The sequence below is a fragment of the Amaranthus tricolor genome, chromosome 11 (assembly GCF_026212465.1).
Source record: "Amaranthus tricolor cultivar Red isolate AtriRed21 chromosome 11, ASM2621246v1, whole genome shotgun sequence".
Lineage (NCBI taxonomy): Eukaryota > Viridiplantae > Streptophyta > Magnoliopsida > Caryophyllales > Amaranthaceae > Amaranthus > Amaranthus tricolor.
This window is the reverse complement of record NC_080057.1, coordinates 17,649,462-17,667,807: the sequence shown is the minus strand read 5'-3', so window position 1 is coordinate 17,667,807 and position 18,346 is coordinate 17,649,462. Positions and strand designations below refer to the sequence as shown.

The window sequence follows — 18,346 nt, the reverse complement described above, 5'->3', positions numbered from 1 at the left end:
TAATTTGTGAAGTTTTAGGTGAATTAAGATCAAGAAAAGGAAGTTTTCGAATCACACTAACTCAACCCCATTCATTGTCGAATCCTACTCATCGGAATATGGAGGTACTTATGGCAGAACGGGCCAATTTGGTCTTTCACAATAAAGCGATAGATGGAATTGCCATGAAACGACTTATTAGTCGATTAATCGATCACTTTGGAATGGCATATACGTCACACATCCTGGATCAAGTAAAGACTCTGGGTTTCCAGCAAGCCACTGCTACATCCATTTCATTAGGAATTGATGATCTTTTAACAATACCTTCTAAAGGATGGCTAGTCCAAGATGCTGAACAACAAAGTTTGAGTTTGGAAAAACACCATCATTATGGGAATGTACACGCGGTAGAAAAATTACGTCAATCTATTGAGATATGGTATTCTACAAGTGAATATTTGCGACAAGAAATGAATCCTAATTTTAGGATGACTGACCCTTATAATCCAGTCTATATAATGTCTTTTTCGGGAGCTAGAGGAAATGTGTCTCAGGTACATCAATTAGTAGGTATGAGAGGATTAATGTCAGATCCACAAGGACAAATGATTGATTTACCTATTCAAAGCAATTTACGCGAAGGACTCTCTTTAACAGAATATATCATTTCTTGCTACGGAGCCCGCAAAGGAGTTGTGGATACTGCTGTACGAACATCAGACGCTGGATATCTCACGCGAAGGCTTGTCGAAGTAGTTCAACATATTGTTGTACGTAGAACGGATTGTGGCACTATTCGAGGTATTTCTGTAACTTCTCGGAACGGCATAATGCCGGAAAGAATTTTTATCCAAACATTAATCGGTCGTGTATTAGCAGATGATATATATATGGGTTCACGGTGCATTGCCACCCGAAACCAAGATATCGGGGTTGGACTTGTCAACCGATTCATAACGCTTCGAACCCAACCAGTATCCATTCGAACTCCTTTTACTTGTAGGAGTGCATCTTGGATCTGTCGATTATGCTATGGCCGGAGTCCGACTCACGGCGACCTGGTTGAATTGGGAGAAGCTGTGGGTATTATTGCGGGTCAATCTATTGGGGAACCTGGTACTCAACTAACATTAAGAACTTTTCATACGGGCGGAGTATTCACAGGGGGTACTGCAGAACATGTACGAGCCCCTTCTAATGGAAAAATCCAATTCAATGAGGATTTAGTTCATCCCACACGTACACGTCATGGACATCCCGCCTTTCTATGTTATATCGACTTGTATGTCACTATTGAGAGTGAAGATACTCTACATAATGTAAATATTCCGCCCAAAAGTTTTCTTTTAGTTCAAAACAATCAATATGTTGAATCCGAACAAGTGATTGCTGAAATTCGCGCGGGGACATTTAACTTGAATTTTAAGGAAAGGGTTCGAAAACATATTTATTCGGACTCAGAAGGAGAAATGCACTGGAGTACCGATGTGTACCATGCACCCGAATTTACATACGGTAATGTTCATCTCTTACCAAAAACAAGTCATTTATGGATATTATCCGGAAGGCCGTACAGATCGAGTGTAGTCCCCTTTTCGCTCTCCAAGGATCAAGATCAAACGAACATTCATTCTCTTTCTTTCGAACAAATAGATATTTCTAACCCCTCAGTCATTAATGATCAAATAAAAGAGAAATTATCGGACTCTTTTAGTAAAAAAGAGGATAGGATTCCTGATTATTCCGAACTTAATCTCATATATCCTGCAAAAAATTCTGATTTATTGGCAAAGAAACGAAGAAATAGATTCATTATTCCATTTCAATCGAATCAAGAACGAGAAAAAGACTTAAGGTACCGTTCTGGTCTCTCAATTGAAATACCTATAAATGGTATTTTTCGTAGAAATAGTATTTTTGCTTATTTCGATGATCCTCGATACCGAAGAAAGAGTTCGGGAATTACTAAATATGGGACTACAGAAATGCATTCAATCGTTAAAAAAGAGGATTTGATTGAGTATCGAGGAGTCAAAGAATTTCGACCAAAATACCAAATGAAAGTAGATCGGTTTTTTTTCATTCCCGAAGAAGTTCATATCTTACCCGGATCTTCGTCCATAATGGTACGCAACAATAGTATCATTGGAGTAGATACACAAATCACTTTAAATACAAGAAGCCGAGTGGGCGGAGTGGTCCGAGTGGAGAGGAAAAAAAAAAAGATTGAACTTAAAATTTTTTCTGGAGATATACATTTTCCTGGGGAGACAGATAAAATATCCCGACATAGTGGCATTTTGATACCACCAGGCAGAACAAATTCCAAGGACTCAAAAGATTTGAAAAATTGGATCTATGTCCAACGGATCACCCCTACTAAGAAAAAATCTTTTGTTTTGGTTCGACCCGTAGTCCCATATGAAATAACGGACGGTATCAATTTAACAACACTTTTCCCTCAGTATTTGTTGCAGGAAAGGGATAATGTGCAACTTCGAGTTGTCAATTATATCCTTTATGGAAATGGCAAAGCCACTCGAGAAATTTCTGACACAAGTATTCAATTAGTACGTACTTGTTTAGTATTGAATTGGAATCAAAATAAAAAAAGTTCTTCTATTGAAGAGGCCCGTGCTTCTTTTGTTGAAGTAAAAACAAACGGTATGATTCGAGATTTTCTAAGGATCCATTTAGTGAAATCCCATATTTCGTATATCGGGAAACGAGATGATCCATTATCAGAAAAAAATGAGGGATCAAATCATACCAATATGAATCCATTTTATTCCATTTATTCAAAGACAAAACTTCAACAATCATTTAACCAAAATCAAGGAACTGTTCGTACGTTGTTGGGTATAAACAAAGAATCTCAATTTTGTATAATTTTGTCATCATCCAAATGTTTTCGAATAGGTCCATTCCCATCCAAAGGTGTAAAATCTCACAAAGAATCAATTCAAAAAGATTCCCTAAGTTTAATTAGGAATTCGTTTGGTTCTTTAGGGACAGCCCTTCCAATTTCTCATTTTTTTTCATTTTACCATTTAATAACTCATAATCAGATCTCGGTAATTAATTATTTGCAACTTGACAATTTAAAACAAACCTTTCAACTAATTAAATTTCCGTATTATTTAATGGATGAAAATGGAAAAATTTATAATCCCGATCCATGCAGTAACATCATTTTGAATCCATTAAAATTGAATTGGTATTTTCTTCATTATAATTTTTGTGAAGAGACATCCACAAAAATTTATCTTGGACAATTTGTTTGTGAAAATGTATGTATGACCAAAAATGGACCATACTTAAAATCGGGTCAAGTTATAATTGTTCAATTTGACTCCGTAGTAATAAGATTGGCTAAGCCCTATTTGGCTACTCCGGGAGCAACAGTTCATGGTCATTATGGATCAATCGTTTATGAGGGGGATACATTAGTTACATTTATATATGAAAAATCGAGGTCTGGTGACATAACGCAAGGTCTTCCAAAGGTGGAACAAGTTTTAGAAGTTCGTTCCATTGATTCAATATCTATGAATCTAGAAAAGAGGATTGATGGTTGGAACGAACGTATAAGACGAATTCTTGGAATTCCTTGGGGATTCTTGATTGGGGCTGAGCTAACTATAGCGCAAAGTCGTATCTCTTTGGTTAATAAGATCCAAAAGGTTTATCGATCACAAGGGGTGCAGATACATAATAGGCATATAGAAATTATTGTACGTCAAATAACATCAAAAGTCTTGGTTTCAGAAGATGGAATGTCTAATGTTTTTTTGCCCGGAGAACTTATTGGATTGTTTCGGGCAGAACGAACGGGGCGCGCTTTGGACGAAGCAATATGTTATCGAGCTACCTTATTGGGAATAACTCGAGCATCTTTGAATACGCAAAGTTTTATATCCGAAGCGAGTTTTCAGGAAACTGCTCGAGTTTTAGCAAAAGCGGCTCTCCGGGGCCGTATCGATTGGTTGAAAGGACTAAAAGAAAATGTTGTTCTAGGGGGAATGATACCTGTTGGGACCGGATTCAAAGGAGTCGTACACCATTCAAGTCAACATAAGGGTATTCCGTTGAAAACAAAAAAAAAGAATCTATTCGAGGGAGAAATGAGAGATATTTTGTTTTACCACAGAGAATTATTTGATTCTTATCTTTCAAAGAATTTCTGTGATAGATCAAAACAACAATGATTTTTGGGGTTTAATAGAATAGATTCATCTTTTTTATCTTTTATGTATTTGTTATGGTTATTTAATTTAGTAATAAAAAAATTAGTAAAAAAATAAAGAAATTCAAAAAATAACGAAATAGAAAGGAATTAATGGTTTGCGTTGTATATCAATGGCCAATCCGTGGTAGAAAAGAAGGTTCCCTTGGAACAATTATTTATTTCAGAATACCTCATCTCTTTATTAAAAAAATAAAAAAAAGAGAAAGTGTGGGGAGAAATGACAAGAAGATATTGGAACATCAATTTGGAAGAGATGATGGAAGCGGGAGTTCATTTTGGTCACGGTACTCGTAAATGGAATCCTAGAATGTCGCCTTATATCTCTACAAAATGTAAAGGTATTCATATTATAAATCTTACTAGAACTGCTCGTTTTTTATCAGAGGCTTGTGATTTAGTTTTTGATGCATCAAGTAGAGGAAAACAATTTTTAATTGTAGGGACAAAAAATAAAGCAGCTGATTCAGTAGCATGGGCTGCAATAAGGGCTCGCTGTCATTATGTTAATAAAAAGTGGCTGGGGGGTATGTTAACGAATTGGTCCACGACAGAAACGCGACTTCAAAAATTCAGGGACTTGAGAATGGAACAAAAGACAGGGAGACTCGCTCGTCTTCCAAAGAGAGACGCAGCCGTGGTGAAGAGACAATTATCTCACTTGCAAACATATTTGGGCGGGATCAAGTATATGACAGGATTACCGGATATTGTAATCATCGTTGATCAACAAGAAGAATATACAGCCCTTCGAGAATGTATTACTTTGGGAATTCCAACGATTTGTTTAATCGATACAAATTGTGACCCGGATCTCGCAGATATTTCGATTCCGGCAAACGATGACGCTATAGCTTCAATTCGATTAATTCTTACTAAATTAGTATTTGCAATTTGTGAAGGTCGCTCTAGCTATATAAGAAATCCTTGATTCATAATAAAATCAAAAACGGATTTGCTAAGTTCTATATCGGTTCCTATATCCTGAATCTCAAAAACTAGTTAAAAACTTGGAATATGATATTATTTAATTTTATTTAATTAATCGGTATTTTAAATAGAAAATTAAAGTAAACAAGTCGAGAAAGCGATGGTTGAATCAAAATAATTTTTTTTTTAAGTTATATTTCTGTCAGAGGACAATATGAATATTCCATCATATTCACTTAACACACTAAAGGGGTTATATGATATATCTGGTGTGGAAGTAGGCCAACATTTCTATTGGCAAATAGGAGGTTTCCAAATTCATGGTCAAGTACTTATAACTTCTTGGGTTGTAATTGCTATCTTATTAGGTTCAGCTGCTATAGCTGTTCGGAGTCCACAAACTATTCCGACTGGCGGTCAAAATTTCTTTGAATATGTCCTTGAATTCATTCGAGACGTGAGCAAAACTCAAATTGGAGAAGAGTATCGTCCTTGGGTTCCCTTTATTGGGACTATGTTTCTATTTATTTTTGTTTCGAATTGGTCAGGGGCTCTTTTGCCTTGGAAAATCATACAATTACCTCATGGGGAGTTAGCCGCACCCACCAATGATATAAATACGACTGTTGCTTTAGCTTTACTCACGTCAGTAGCCTATTTCTATGCGGGTCTTACAAAAAGAGGATTAAGTTATTTTGGTAAATACATTCAACCAACCCCAATTCTTTTACCCATTAACATCTTAGAAGATTTCACAAAACCTCTATCACTTAGTTTTCGACTTTTCGGAAATATATTAGCGGATGAATTAGTAGTTGTTGTTCTTGTTTCTTTAGTACCTTTAGTGGTTCCTATACCTGTGATGTTTCTTGGATTATTTACAAGTGGTATTCAGGCTCTTATTTTTGCAACTTTAGCTGCAGCTTATATAGGCGAATCCATGGAGGGTCATCATTGATTAGTGTTAGGAAGAGTCTATCGTTTAGTTTAGATCCAGGTAATATATCTATGTATCAAGATATTCTATCAAGATAATCTATGTTATCTAGAACATATAAATGTCAAAATTCATACAGTCTAACCGGAATAGAAAAAAAAAGATTCGAGCGAGAAGTGTAAAATAAAAAAGAAAAGAAGGCGTTGGTTAGTAGAGAGGGGGTGCCGCAGGTATGTGGAATCTAATGACTATTTAAGTTAATTCTTGCAGATTAGATGGTTCGAAGAATGATTAGAAAATCCGATTGAATTAAAAATAGAATCGCCGGTTTACGTTATTGAAGAAACATATGTATATTTTATATTAGAGATTGGCAAGTTATATATGAATGAATATTTCATTTGCCCTACTTAAATTTCTTAAATTTCGGATACCAAACTGAAGTCCTTCCGTTTTGTTTAGGACTGCGAATTGAATGAATAAACAGATCAAATAACGAAAAAGATCGAAGAATGATTAATGATTAGAAAAAATAAATGGAAAACTCGGGTTGTATTAATTCAGAAAGACTCAACAAATAGGAACTAAAAAAAGATTAAGTCTTTCTAATGATCGAATGATTCAATAATATTATTATTTATTATTTCAATTTGGCGTTTTTATTTTAGTTATTTCGACTGGATGAATATTACTAACGGAATAATTAAGTCCTAATGCATTGGTTGATTGTATCATTAACCATTTCTTTTTTTTGTGTGTGAGGAACTTATCATGAATCCATTGATTTCTGCCGCTTCCGTTATTGCTGCTGGATTGGCTGTAGGGCTTGCTTCTATTGGACCTGGAGTTGGTCAAGGTACTGCTGCGGGACAAGCTGTAGAAGGTATTGCGAGACAGCCCGAAGCAGAGGGAAAAATACGAGGTACTTTATTACTTAGTTTAGCTTTTATGGAAGCTTTAACAATTTATGGATTGGTTGTAGCATTAGCGCTTTTATTTGCGAATCCTTTTGTTTAATCTCAAAAAAGAAATATGATAAATACATATTTCTTTTATAGTCTTGGATTTGCAGGTTGCTTTTTCACATTTATAGTAAAATATCGCTCCTACACAATTACTCATTCGTTGCGAAAATAACCCACGGGAAGGACTTATTTGAGGATGAAGAATTAGTGTTACCCACTCGCTTTCTTCCTTCCTTCCCCTTCGTAAGTTCCAAGGCGAAGTCTTGCAACAAAGGAGGTATTTCGCAATTCGCATGAAACCTAGTACCTAATTAATATTAAGAATTCTATTCCAAAAAATGAAGTATTATTCTTATTGGAAATTAGGGAATCTCAATATAAAATAAATAAAAAATAATTTTTCAAAACTTTTTTTATTTATTTTATATTTATTAAGTACCAACGAAGTGAAATAATACAATGATTTTTGTAGTTTATTTATAAGAGGAGATCATATGAAAAATGTAACCGATTCTTTCGTTTTCTTGGGTCACTGGCCATCCGCCGGGAGTTTCGGGTTTAATACCGATATTTTAGCAACAAATCTAATAAATCTAAGTGTAGTTCTTGGTGTATTGATTTTTTTTGGAAAGGGAGTGTGTGCGGGTTGTTTATTTCAAAAATAGGTTGGATTCAACCAACTGTACCTCTTTTTGTCTTTATAATTAAAGCGAAATTCTAAGGTGCATGATTTCACGAATGACTTCTGAATCAATAATAAATAAAGAAATCATATGTAAGAACCATAGCATTTCGTGATTTGTTGGGAAATATACTTTGATTCTCTATTAACCAATAATGTAGGACCATTAACATGGTTAAAGCTTAAATTGTTTGAAGTCGAAGCACAGCAGGGTATTCTTTACTACCATTATATTGATACTTAATACCGAGACGTATTTTAAAATCGTTATAAATTTTTCGATATATAACACTCATGTCGATAAAAAGATTTGAATCCTTTTTTTCTTTTTTTATTGGTATTGGAAAAAGGTTTATCCTTTTTATTTACTTAAGAATATATTTTAAGTAAATAAATGCCAAAGGCTGAGTCGACGACCTACGTATAAAGTAAAAAAAAATTGGATTTGAAGAAAAAAAACAACTTTGCTGACAATTACTTAATACTTATATTTAATACTTAAAATATATAAATATATTTCTATTTTTTTGTTTGGGTCAGAAGAGTCCTCCAAATATTCTAGTCTTGATTAGTGATTCGTTTCCATTTTTTGTGGAACATGACCAGAGAAGAGAGGATAGGTTCATTACATTCAAAAAAGGTATGGAAATTTGCCCGAAATAATTGAAGTAATTGAGCGTGAGAGCCAAATGAATTGAAAGATTCAAGTTTGGTTCGGGAAGGGATCATGAACGTTTTGAAATGAATGGAAAGATAATCTACTTTCATTAAATGATTTATTAGATAATCGAAAACAGAGAATCTTGAGTACTATTCGAAATTCAGAAGAACTACGCGGAAAAGCCATTGAACAGCTTGAAAAAGCCAGGGCTCGTTTAAAAAAAGTCGAAATGGAAGCGGATCAGTTTCGAGTGAATGGATATTCTGAAATAGAACGCGAAAAAATCAATTTGATTAATTCAACTTATAAAACTTTAGAACAATTAGAAAATTACAAAAATGAGACCATTCAGTTTGAACAACAAAAAGCGATTAATCAAGTCCGACAACGGGTTTTCCAACAAGCCTTACAAGGAGCTCTAGGAACTCTGAATAGTTGTTTAAACAACGAATTACATTTACGGACCATCAACGCTAATATTGGCATGTTTGGTGCGATGAACGAAATAACCGATTAGTCCTTCTATTCGATTGTAGGTATTATTTTTTTGTTTCCAATAATAAAAAAAAAAAAAAGAAAGAAATAAAGAATTAAGAAAGACTCATGGTAACCATTCGAGCAGACGAAATTAGCAATATTATCCGTGAACGTATTGAACAATATAATCGAGAAGTAAAGGTTGTAAATACCGGTACCGTACTTCAAGTAGGTGACGGCATTGCTCGTATTCACGGTCTTGATGAAGTAATGGCAGGTGAATTAGTAGAATTTCAAGAGGGGACAATAGGCATTGCTTTGAATTTGGAATCCAATAATGTTGGTGTTGTATTAATGGGTGATGGTTTGCTGATACAAGAAGGAAGTTCTGTAAAAGCAACAGGAAGAATTGCTCAGATACCTGTGAGTGAAGCTTATTTGGGTCGTGTTATAAATGCCCTAGCTAAACCTATTGATGGTAGGGGTGAAATTTCGGCTTCGGAATCTCGGTTAATTGAATCTCCCGCTCCCGGTATTATTTCGAGACGTTCCGTATATGAGCCTCTTCAAACCGGACTTATTGCTATTGATTCAATGATCCCTGTAGGACGTGGCCAGCGAGAATTAATTATTGGGGATAGACAAACTGGTAAAACAGCCGTAGCCACAGATACGATTCTTAATCAACAAGGACAAAATGTAATATGTGTTTATGTAGCTATTGGTCAAAAAGCATCTTCTGTGGCGCAGGTAGTTACTACCTTCCAGGAAAGGGGAGCAATGGAGTACACTATTGTGGTAGCCGAAACAGCGGATTCCCCCGCTACATTACAGTATCTGGCTCCTTATACCGGAGCGGCGCTGGCGGAATATTTTATGTACCGTGAACGACACACTTTAATCATTTATGATGATCTTTCCAAACAAGCACAAGCCTATCGCCAAATGTCTCTTCTATTACGAAGACCGCCTGGTCGTGAAGCTTATCCAGGAGATGTTTTTTATTTGCATTCACGACTTTTGGAAAGAGCCGCTAAATTAAGTTCTCGTTTAGGTGAAGGAAGTATGACTGCTTTACCAATAGTCGAGACCCAATCAGGAGATGTTTCGGCTTATATTCCTACGAATGTAATTTCCATTACAGATGGACAAATATTTTTATCCGCCGATCTATTCAATGCTGGAATCAGACCAGCAATTAATGTGGGTATTTCTGTTTCTAGGGTGGGGTCCGCAGCTCAAATTAAAGCTATGAAACAAGTAGCTGGTAAATTAAAACTGGAACTGGCCCAATTTGCAGAATTAGAAGCCTTTGCCCAATTTGCTTCTGATCTTGATAAAGCTACTCAGAATCAGTTGGCAAGAGGGCAACGATTACGTGAATTACTGAAACAACCCCAATCAGCTCCTCTCAAGGTCGAAGAACAGGTATTGACTATATATACCGGAACGAATGGTTATCTTGATTCATTAGAACTTGAGCAAGTAAGGAAATTTATTGTTGAATTACGTACTTATGTAAAAACTAATAAACCGGAGTTCCAAGAAATTATATCTTCTACCAAGACATTTACTGAAGACGCAGAAGCCCTTTTAAAAGAAGCTATTCAAGAACAGATGGAACGCTTTCGACTTCAGGAACAAGCGTAAAGAAATCCATCCCTCTGAACCCTCTGAATTTTTTGTATTATTAAATAAAAAAGAAAATACCCTTTTTCACATGGATATCTAAAAAAAATATATGGAAATAAATTGCGTCCAATAGGATTTGAACCTATACCCAAGGTTTAGAAGACCCATGTCCTATCCATTAGACTATGGACGCTTTTCATTCCGATTTTTCGGATTTTTTCTTATTTTGTGTTTCCAAAAAAGAATCGGATTGTATGTGATGGGAGATGTGAATTTTTTGTTTGAATTGCGTATTTAATTCAATGATGCATTAATTAATACAGAAGGGAGCGGGTAGCGGGAATCGAACCCGCATCGTTAGCTTGGAAGGCTAGGGGTTATAGTCGACGTTGATTTATGAATTTTAACGTCTCTAATTCAAAACCGAACATGAAACTTTGGTTTCATTCGGCTCCTTTATGGAAAAAGGAGCAATTCCCAGACCCTAATCTAAGGCGGGAATAAAATTACAAAAGAAAAAATCACCCATAACATCTATGTCAGTTTTTTGCATGAATGCATTCAATTCAAAACAACTTACTTTCTAGATGATCCCTCTAGAAGAGGCGATTCTAACAATCTTTCTAGTTACTTCGTTCTCTATTTCTATTTGAGAGAATCCTAAGGAAAAGTCTTTTGTTTCTACCGAGCTAAGCTAAAAAAAGAAATATGTTGATTGAAGCCTCTAGTAAACTAAAGTCATCATTTAATAGCTATTTTGCTTCTCTATAAAAAACTAGAAGATTTAGTTACGATTAGAAACCCTTTTTTCTATCTTTATCCATAGATCTCTTCCTTATACTCATTCAATTGGAAGTATTCATCCAATTCAACAAAATTTTATGTTTCGTAACTTCATAATCCAAAAATTCCACTTTCTAATATAATTGAGTTTTGGATCCAAATCACGAGAATGTATAATTTTCCTCAATTTTTTCATTGAGAGGGAAAGGATTAATTCCTTTTAAGAAATAAAGTTTTTGATCGGAATAGTAATCAAACCGGTAGACCCCTTAACTATTAAGGGGTTAATAGAACGAATCACACTTTTACCACTAAACTATACCCGCTACAGTTGGATTATTGTATCCAAATAAAACTTTTGTCGAACACTGAAATTGGATGTAATCAAGACAGGATTCGAAAAGAATCATGAAATTTAGAGTATTGACACTTTTTGTAGGAGGATTTTATGAGTTTTAATCAGATTTTAAAAAGTTATAGTTAAATAACTAAAAAAAAAAAGTTCTATTTTTTCTTGAAGGAATTTTTTATGATCATTATCAACTAAATCATTTTCTTTATTCTATAGAATCCCTAGAATTCATTAAAACAAAAAGGGCCTGGCGAGGTATTGATCAGGCCAGGCCGTGGGAATCAAAAAAGAGTCCCTTTCGGGCGAAGAAGTATTTAATTAAATATTCTATTTTTCTATTAATTAATATTAAATATTCAGTCTTTTTTTTTCTTTTTAATTTTTAATATTAATTTTTAATATAATTATGAAAATTTCAAATAAAACTTGTACTTAATGTTGTCTTACACAATACAACTTGTATATTTTGTATATATATATTATGTTATATATAATATTGTGTTATATATATATTATATATTTTGGTTATATATAGATTATATATATTTTGAATTTTTTTATTTTAGTCTAATTAATTTGAGTTTATTACATATTTTTTACATAATTTTCAAATTTTTCGAAATTTTTTATTTAATATTTGACTATTACTATTTTCAACGGGGAGAGATGGCTGAGTGGACGAAAGCGTCGGATTGCTAATCCGTTGTACGAGTTATTCGTACCGAGGGTTCGAATCCCTCTCTTTCCGTTTCCATTGATAACTGAATCTTATTATTTGATTTCTCTTTTGAATTTATTCTATCTTTTTTTTTTCAAAATAGAATTATACAAAATAGAATTATATATAATTCTATTTTGAAAAAAAAAAAAGATAGATGAAAAATAAAGCAAATAACCCCTTTTTAGTCTTATTCTTCGCGCCCAGGATTACGTCCTGGATCATTAGATAGGAATCCGAAAATGAAAAGAGAAACAAAAAATATTACTACTGTGTAAACAAAAAGTTTGAGAGTAAGCATTACACAATCTCCAAGATTATTTTTTTTGGAAAAAAGAGAATAGATTCTCTATTTTTATACCATATATCCTATAATATAAAATAGAATTTGAAATGATATTTATTATTCTAATATTAAAAGAATTTTTATTCTAATATTAGAATAATTTTTCTCGAAAAAATCATTCATTTTTTTAGGACAAGATGAAAGATCTCATCGAAAACTTACAGCAGCTTGCCAAACAAAGGCTAAGAGAAAAAAGAGTAGAGGTATGACTGGCATAAAATCTACAATTGGACTCAAAAAAGCGTAGGCCTCCGGTAATTTGGCAAAGAAAAAACTACTCGAATAAAGGGCCGAATTAAGACAGATCAAACTAAAGATATTAAGCATAACAGACATTTTTTTTTATTGCATTTTGGTTGAGTTATTGATATAAAAAAAAATGAAGAAAAAAATCGTTCTTTTTTTTAACTTACTCACTCAATCAAAAAACCTTCTATTCTCAATGGAGAATAGAAGAAATTTTACTTTCATACAATATCTTAATGGAATTCTGTGTAATGATCAATAAATTCATTTGAATTCTATATCTACACGTGTCAAAATTCTAACAACAGAATCAAGTTGATTTTTTGTGTTTTGATAGTTAGGCTGGAATTGACGAACAATCAATAACAATATTAGGGTTTATTAATGTTGAATAGAAATCGAATTGGGGCGTGGCCAAGTGGTAAGGCATCGGGTTTTGGTCCCGCTATTCGGAGGTTCGAATCCTTCCGTCCCAGAATATATGTAATTTAAGATTGTATTTTTCTGTTTATAAGGTTTAAAATAGAATTGTATTCTTTCTACTAACTACTAATGATTTTAACGAAAATGAATCTTATCTTTTTTTTTTTCACATTTCATCAAATTTGAATTCCAAAAAAAAGTATTCCTTTAATCAGATATACATCCTCTATAAATATTCATATATAATATAGACATATATAATATAGAAATAGAAGTTACGAAGTTAATTTAGTTTTTTTTGCTTCATCCTGGAAACGAACTTGGATTTTTCCAATCTAATACCAATCTAATATATTATTCAATTTCGATTTCTTTTATTGATTATTTTTATTATATTAAACTCAAAAAGAAAGATAGATTTTGATTGCTTAGCGATGTCATCTTTATTTTTATTGTATTGTAAATTGTAAAAAAAATTAACATTCCATTACTAAATAAACATTCCATTACTAAATAAACATTCCATTACTAAATAATATAATAACTTAAGATATATTCCATATAATATATATGTATTGACTGTCCTGACTGAACCAATGACTATTCATGATTCCATAATTGAATCAACCGCATACCGGTTCCAAATTTGAGGAATGTTATGGTGAAACTTCGTTTGAAACGATGTGGTAGAAAGCAACGTGCGACTTGAAGGACATGATCTGGTGTGGATTCTTATATCCATCATTCTATTCTATAAGAAAGGATGCTCTTGACTCGACATCCTTTGCTCTGTTCCACTCGAAGCGGCATTGCATTTTTTGTTCGGATGTAATGGAACTAGTACATGATGGAGCTCGAGTAGTAAAGTATTGAGTTATTTCTCAAGGGAAAAGAGAAGGGTCTAGGGTTAGTGTTAATCAATAAGTTTTAACAACTTCGTAAGGATATCTTTGACAGAGAAATCGAAAGGATTAAAATAAAAAAAAGTTTCAAATCCTAAAAGAAAATCTTTTGTTGGAATTGATAAGACCTTATTCGATATATATCGTGGGGAATCCGCCGTTCGTATGATTTGATTTTTTGATAGAAAGAAATAACAAAAAGGCATGTTGCTGCCATTTTTGAAAGGATTAAAAATCTACGAAGTAATGTCTAAACCCAATGATTCAAAAAAAAAAGATAAAGATTTCCGGAACAAGAAAATACCCTTTCTAATTGTTAATTGTCGCAATAATTGGATTTGGATCAGAATACCGAATTCAAATGGATTCTAAATGAGACAAAAGGGTATTTGAGACTGCTCAATAAATGATAAATGAAATGCCAAAGGATTTTCTTTTGAGCTATTTAAGAGTTATTCAACTTGAGTTATGAGTATACAAATGATTTTTTAGGAAATAAAGAAATGACAAGGATTAAATTCGTAGTTTAATTCATTTCAGTATTTTAGGGATTTATTTAATTATTTATATACCTAAACCTTGAATCATTTTTCTCGAGCCGTACGAGGAGAAAACCTCCTATACGTTTCCAGGGGGGGTATTGTTGATCTAATCTATCCCAATGAGCCGTCTATCGAATTATTGCAATTGATGTTCGGTCCCGAAGAGAGGGAAGAGATTTGCAGAAAGTGGGTTTTTATGATCCGATCAAAAATCAAACTTATTTAAATGTTCCTGCTATTCTAGATTTTCTTGAAAAAGGTGCTCAACCTACAGAGACTGTCTATGATATTTTCAAGAGGGCGGAGGTTTTTAAGGAATTTCGCCTTAATCAAACAAAGTTCACTTAATGAACTAAAAAACAAAGATAATGTGGTGGTAGTTTGGTAGAATTTTTTTATTCCTTATTCTCGTCCTGTCTATTTTTTTTTTTTTATGTAGTGCCAATCCAACACAAAAATTTTCTTATATATTTCCCTTTTGTTTGTACTTCGCTTTTAAAATACGATATATACAATATCATATTTCTATAATTTTAATATTAATAATACTATAAATAATAATAATAAAATTATTCTATTAACTAATAACTAACGAAAATCTCTCTATATATTTTATATATTAATTACGTTAATAATATTAATTACGTTAATAATAATTATTATCTTAAAAATATATATATATTTAGTAAAATAAAATATATTATTCTATTTTCTATTTATATATATTTCTCCTTCTAAAAATAAATTAAAAAGAAAGTTGTATTTCGAATTTCATTTGCATTTTTTTCTTTCTACGTTGTACTTAAAATTGTAATTAAATTTTTTTAATATTCATATTGACAAGAGTATATTGAACAAATATAATTCAATTTTGAAGTCAAAATAAATAATGAAATAAAAAAAATGAAATGGTTTCTTTCTGTCTTCCGCCCAATAAATAGGTTGAATTTTTTGCGATATATAATTTGTATCCAAAAAAGGAGAATATTTGTTTTAAAAATGTATTTTCTCTAAAAATTTTTTGTATTGTCATCGGATCTGGTTGGTTTTAAGTTCTGACTCAATTAGCAACTTTTGTTTTGATTTCTTGCTAATTCAAAGTTTTGATTCCAATTCATTTTATTTTTATCTCGATTGTATCTACATAACATATCTCTTTTTCGGGTTGCTAACTCAATGGTAGAGTACTCGGCTTTTAAGTGCGGCTACAATCTTTTACATATTCGGATGAAGCAAGGAATTCGTCTACATCATCGGTAGAGTTTAGTTTATAAGACCACGACTGATCCTGAACGGAAATGAATGGAAAAAAGAGCATGTCGTATCAATATAAAATATAAAAAATATAAAATTCGGAGAATATTTCATTCTTACCAAATTGGTACAAAATTCTATTTGAATTTTTGGAAGGGAACGAAAGGACTTCAAAGCAAAGTTGGGTCGATTGAATAAATGGATCGAGCCCTAGGGTTCAAATTCTGAGGAAAGAAAGAACAACGAGCTTATCTTCATAATTTGAATGATTTCCCGATCTAATTAGACGTTAAAAAAAATTAGTGCCTGATGCGGGAAAGGATTCTCCCACGAGTGGATCCTTTGTTTTTTTATAGTGAATCCTAACTATTCGATTATCCATTCTCCATTAAAGAGATGGAAATGAATGTGTAGAAGAAAGAGTATATTGATAAAATACTTTAATTCCAAAATCAAAAGAGCGATTGGGTTGAAAAAATAAAGGATTTCTAACCATCTTTTATCTTATAAAAAAAAGAAAAAAACCAATTAGATGGAAAAAGGTAGAAAAGTCCGCGGATGCATTTAGCCGTTTCCGGGGTATCCATTTTTTCGTAATAAAATGCCTTGTTTTGACTGTATCGCACTATGTATCATTTGATAATCCAAGAAACCCTCTATTTTTACTTTTGTTTTCGGTCTAAATTGAAATGGAAAAATTACAAGGACATAGAGAACTAGATAGGTCTTGGCAACATAACTTTTTCTATCCACTTATCTTTCAGGAATATATTTATGTATTTGCATATGATCATGCTTTAAATAAATTGATTTTGTTGGAAAATGCGATCGACAAGAAATACAGTTTACTAATTGTAAAACGTTTAATTACTCGAATGTATCAACAGAATCATTTTATTCTTTCTGTTAATGATTCGAACCAAAATGAAATTTTTGGGCACAAACACAAAAAGAATTTGTATTCCCAAATGATAACAGAAGGTTTTGCAGTCATTGTGGAAATTCCATTTTCCCTACTATTAATATGGTCCCTAGAAGGAAAAGAAATAGTAGAATCTAAAAATTTGAGATCAATTCATTCAATATTTCCTTTTTTAGAGGACAAATTCTTACATTTAAATTATGTGTTAGATATATTAATACCTTACCCTGCCCATCTAGAAATCTTGGTTCAAACTCTTCGCTATTGGTTGAAAGATGCCTCTTCCTTGCATTTATTACGATACTTTCTTTACGAGTATCGTAATTGGAATAGTCTTATTCGGCCAAAAGAATCCATTTCCCCTTTTTCAAAAAGGAATCGAAGATTATTTTTGTTCCTATATAATCTTGTTGTATATGAATACGAATCCCTTTTTGTTATTCTACGCAAGCAATCCTCTTATTTACGATCAACGTCTTTTGGAGCCCTTCTTGAACGAATCCATTTTTACGGAAAGCTAAAATATCTAGTAAAAGTCAAAGTTAAGGTTTTTGGGGTTATCCTATGGCTTTTCAAAGAACCTTTTCTGCATTATGTTCGGTATCAAGGAAAATGCCTTCTGTCTTCAAAAGGGACATCCTTTCTGATGTATAAATGGAAATATTACTTTATTGCTTTCTGGCAATGTCATTTTTCTGTGTGGTCTCAACCAAGAAGAATCTATATCAATCAATTATCAAACTATTCCCTCGACTTTATGGGTTTTATTTCAAATGTGGGACTCAATTCTTCAGTAATACGGAGTCAAATGTTAGAAAATTCATTTATAGTAGATAATATTATTAAGAAGTTTGATACCATAGTTCCAATTATTCCTCTGGTTGGCTCGTTGGCTAAAGCAAAATTTTGTAATGGATTAGGTCATCCCATTAGTAAGTCGGTCTGGACCGATTTATCCGATGCTGATATTATTGACCGATTTGGACGTATATGCCGAAATCTTTCTCATTATTATAGTGGCTCTTCAAGAAAAAAAAGTTTATATCGAATAAAATATATACTTCGACTTTCTTGTGCTAGAACTTTGTCTCGTAAACATAAAAGTACTGTACGTGCTTTTTTGAAAAGATTAGGTTCAGAATTTTTGGAAGAATTCTTTACGGCGGAAGAAAAAGTCCTTTCTTTGATCTTACCAAGAGATTCTTCTACTTTATCAGGAGTCTATAGGGGGCGTGTTTGGTATTTGGATATTATTTGTATTCATAATTTGGCCAATGATGAATGATTTTGGTTATAAGACTATCTAAATGGAATGGAAATTATACCTAAATGAATGGAGGTATAAG

General features: G+C 32.8%; 5 protein-coding genes, 1 non-coding gene and 1 pseudogene across 6 annotated transcripts in view; all 7 read left to right on the top strand.

Moving 5' to 3' along the window:
• The first annotated feature begins 98 nt into the window (after window positions 1–98).
• LOC130827002 (DNA-directed RNA polymerase subunit beta''-like) lies at window positions 99–5,336 on the top strand. The gene is made up of 2 exons (XM_057692635.1): window positions 99–4,041; window positions 4,480–5,336. Exons 1-2 carry the CDS (start codon window positions 99–101, stop codon window positions 5,157–5,159), a joined length of 4,623 nt encoding a protein of 1,540 aa, XP_057548618.1. The 3' UTR covers window positions 5,160–5,336.
• On the top strand, window positions 5,177–6,802 carry LOC130826970 (ATP synthase subunit a, chloroplastic-like; annotated as a pseudogene).
• LOC130826991 (ATP synthase subunit c, chloroplastic) lies at window positions 6,275–7,699 on the top strand. Its single transcript, XM_057692630.1, has one exon. The coding sequence runs from the start codon at window positions 6,867–6,869 to the stop codon at window positions 7,110–7,112; it is 246 nt and encodes an 81-aa protein (XP_057548613.1). The 5' UTR covers window positions 6,275–6,866; the 3' UTR covers window positions 7,113–7,699.
• On the top strand, window positions 7,555–9,018 carry LOC130826980 (ATP synthase subunit b, chloroplastic). Its single transcript, XM_057692619.1, has 2 exons — window positions 7,555–7,699; window positions 8,511–9,018. Exons 1-2 carry the CDS (start codon window positions 7,555–7,557, stop codon window positions 8,918–8,920), a joined length of 555 nt encoding a protein of 184 aa, XP_057548602.1. The 3' UTR covers window positions 8,921–9,018.
• Window positions 8,914–12,465, top strand: LOC130826957 (ATP synthase subunit alpha, chloroplastic). Its single transcript, XM_057692597.1, has one exon. It carries the CDS (start codon window positions 9,007–9,009, stop codon window positions 10,528–10,530), a length of 1,524 nt encoding a protein of 507 aa, XP_057548580.1. The 5' UTR covers window positions 8,914–9,006; the 3' UTR covers window positions 10,531–12,465.
• Window positions 12,308–12,395, top strand: TRNAS-GCU (transfer RNA serine (anticodon GCU)). Its single transcript has one exon. It is a non-coding gene; the product is annotated as a tRNA-Ser (tRNA).
• A 3,701-nt stretch (window positions 12,466–16,166) lies between the features above and the next one.
• LOC130826955 (maturase K-like) overlaps window positions 16,167–18,346 on the top strand; it is a 2,741-nt gene continuing 561 nt past the window's right edge. Inside the window, 2 exon segments of the mRNA XM_057692595.1 lie at window positions 16,167–18,281; window positions 18,283–18,346. The exon segment at window positions 18,283–18,346 is cut by the window's right edge and continues 561 nt beyond it. Of these exon segments, the coding sequence (XP_057548578.1) occupies window positions 16,768–18,281; window positions 18,283–18,307 (1,539 nt within the window). The 5' untranslated portion in view covers window positions 16,167–16,767 and the 3' untranslated portion in view covers window positions 18,308–18,346.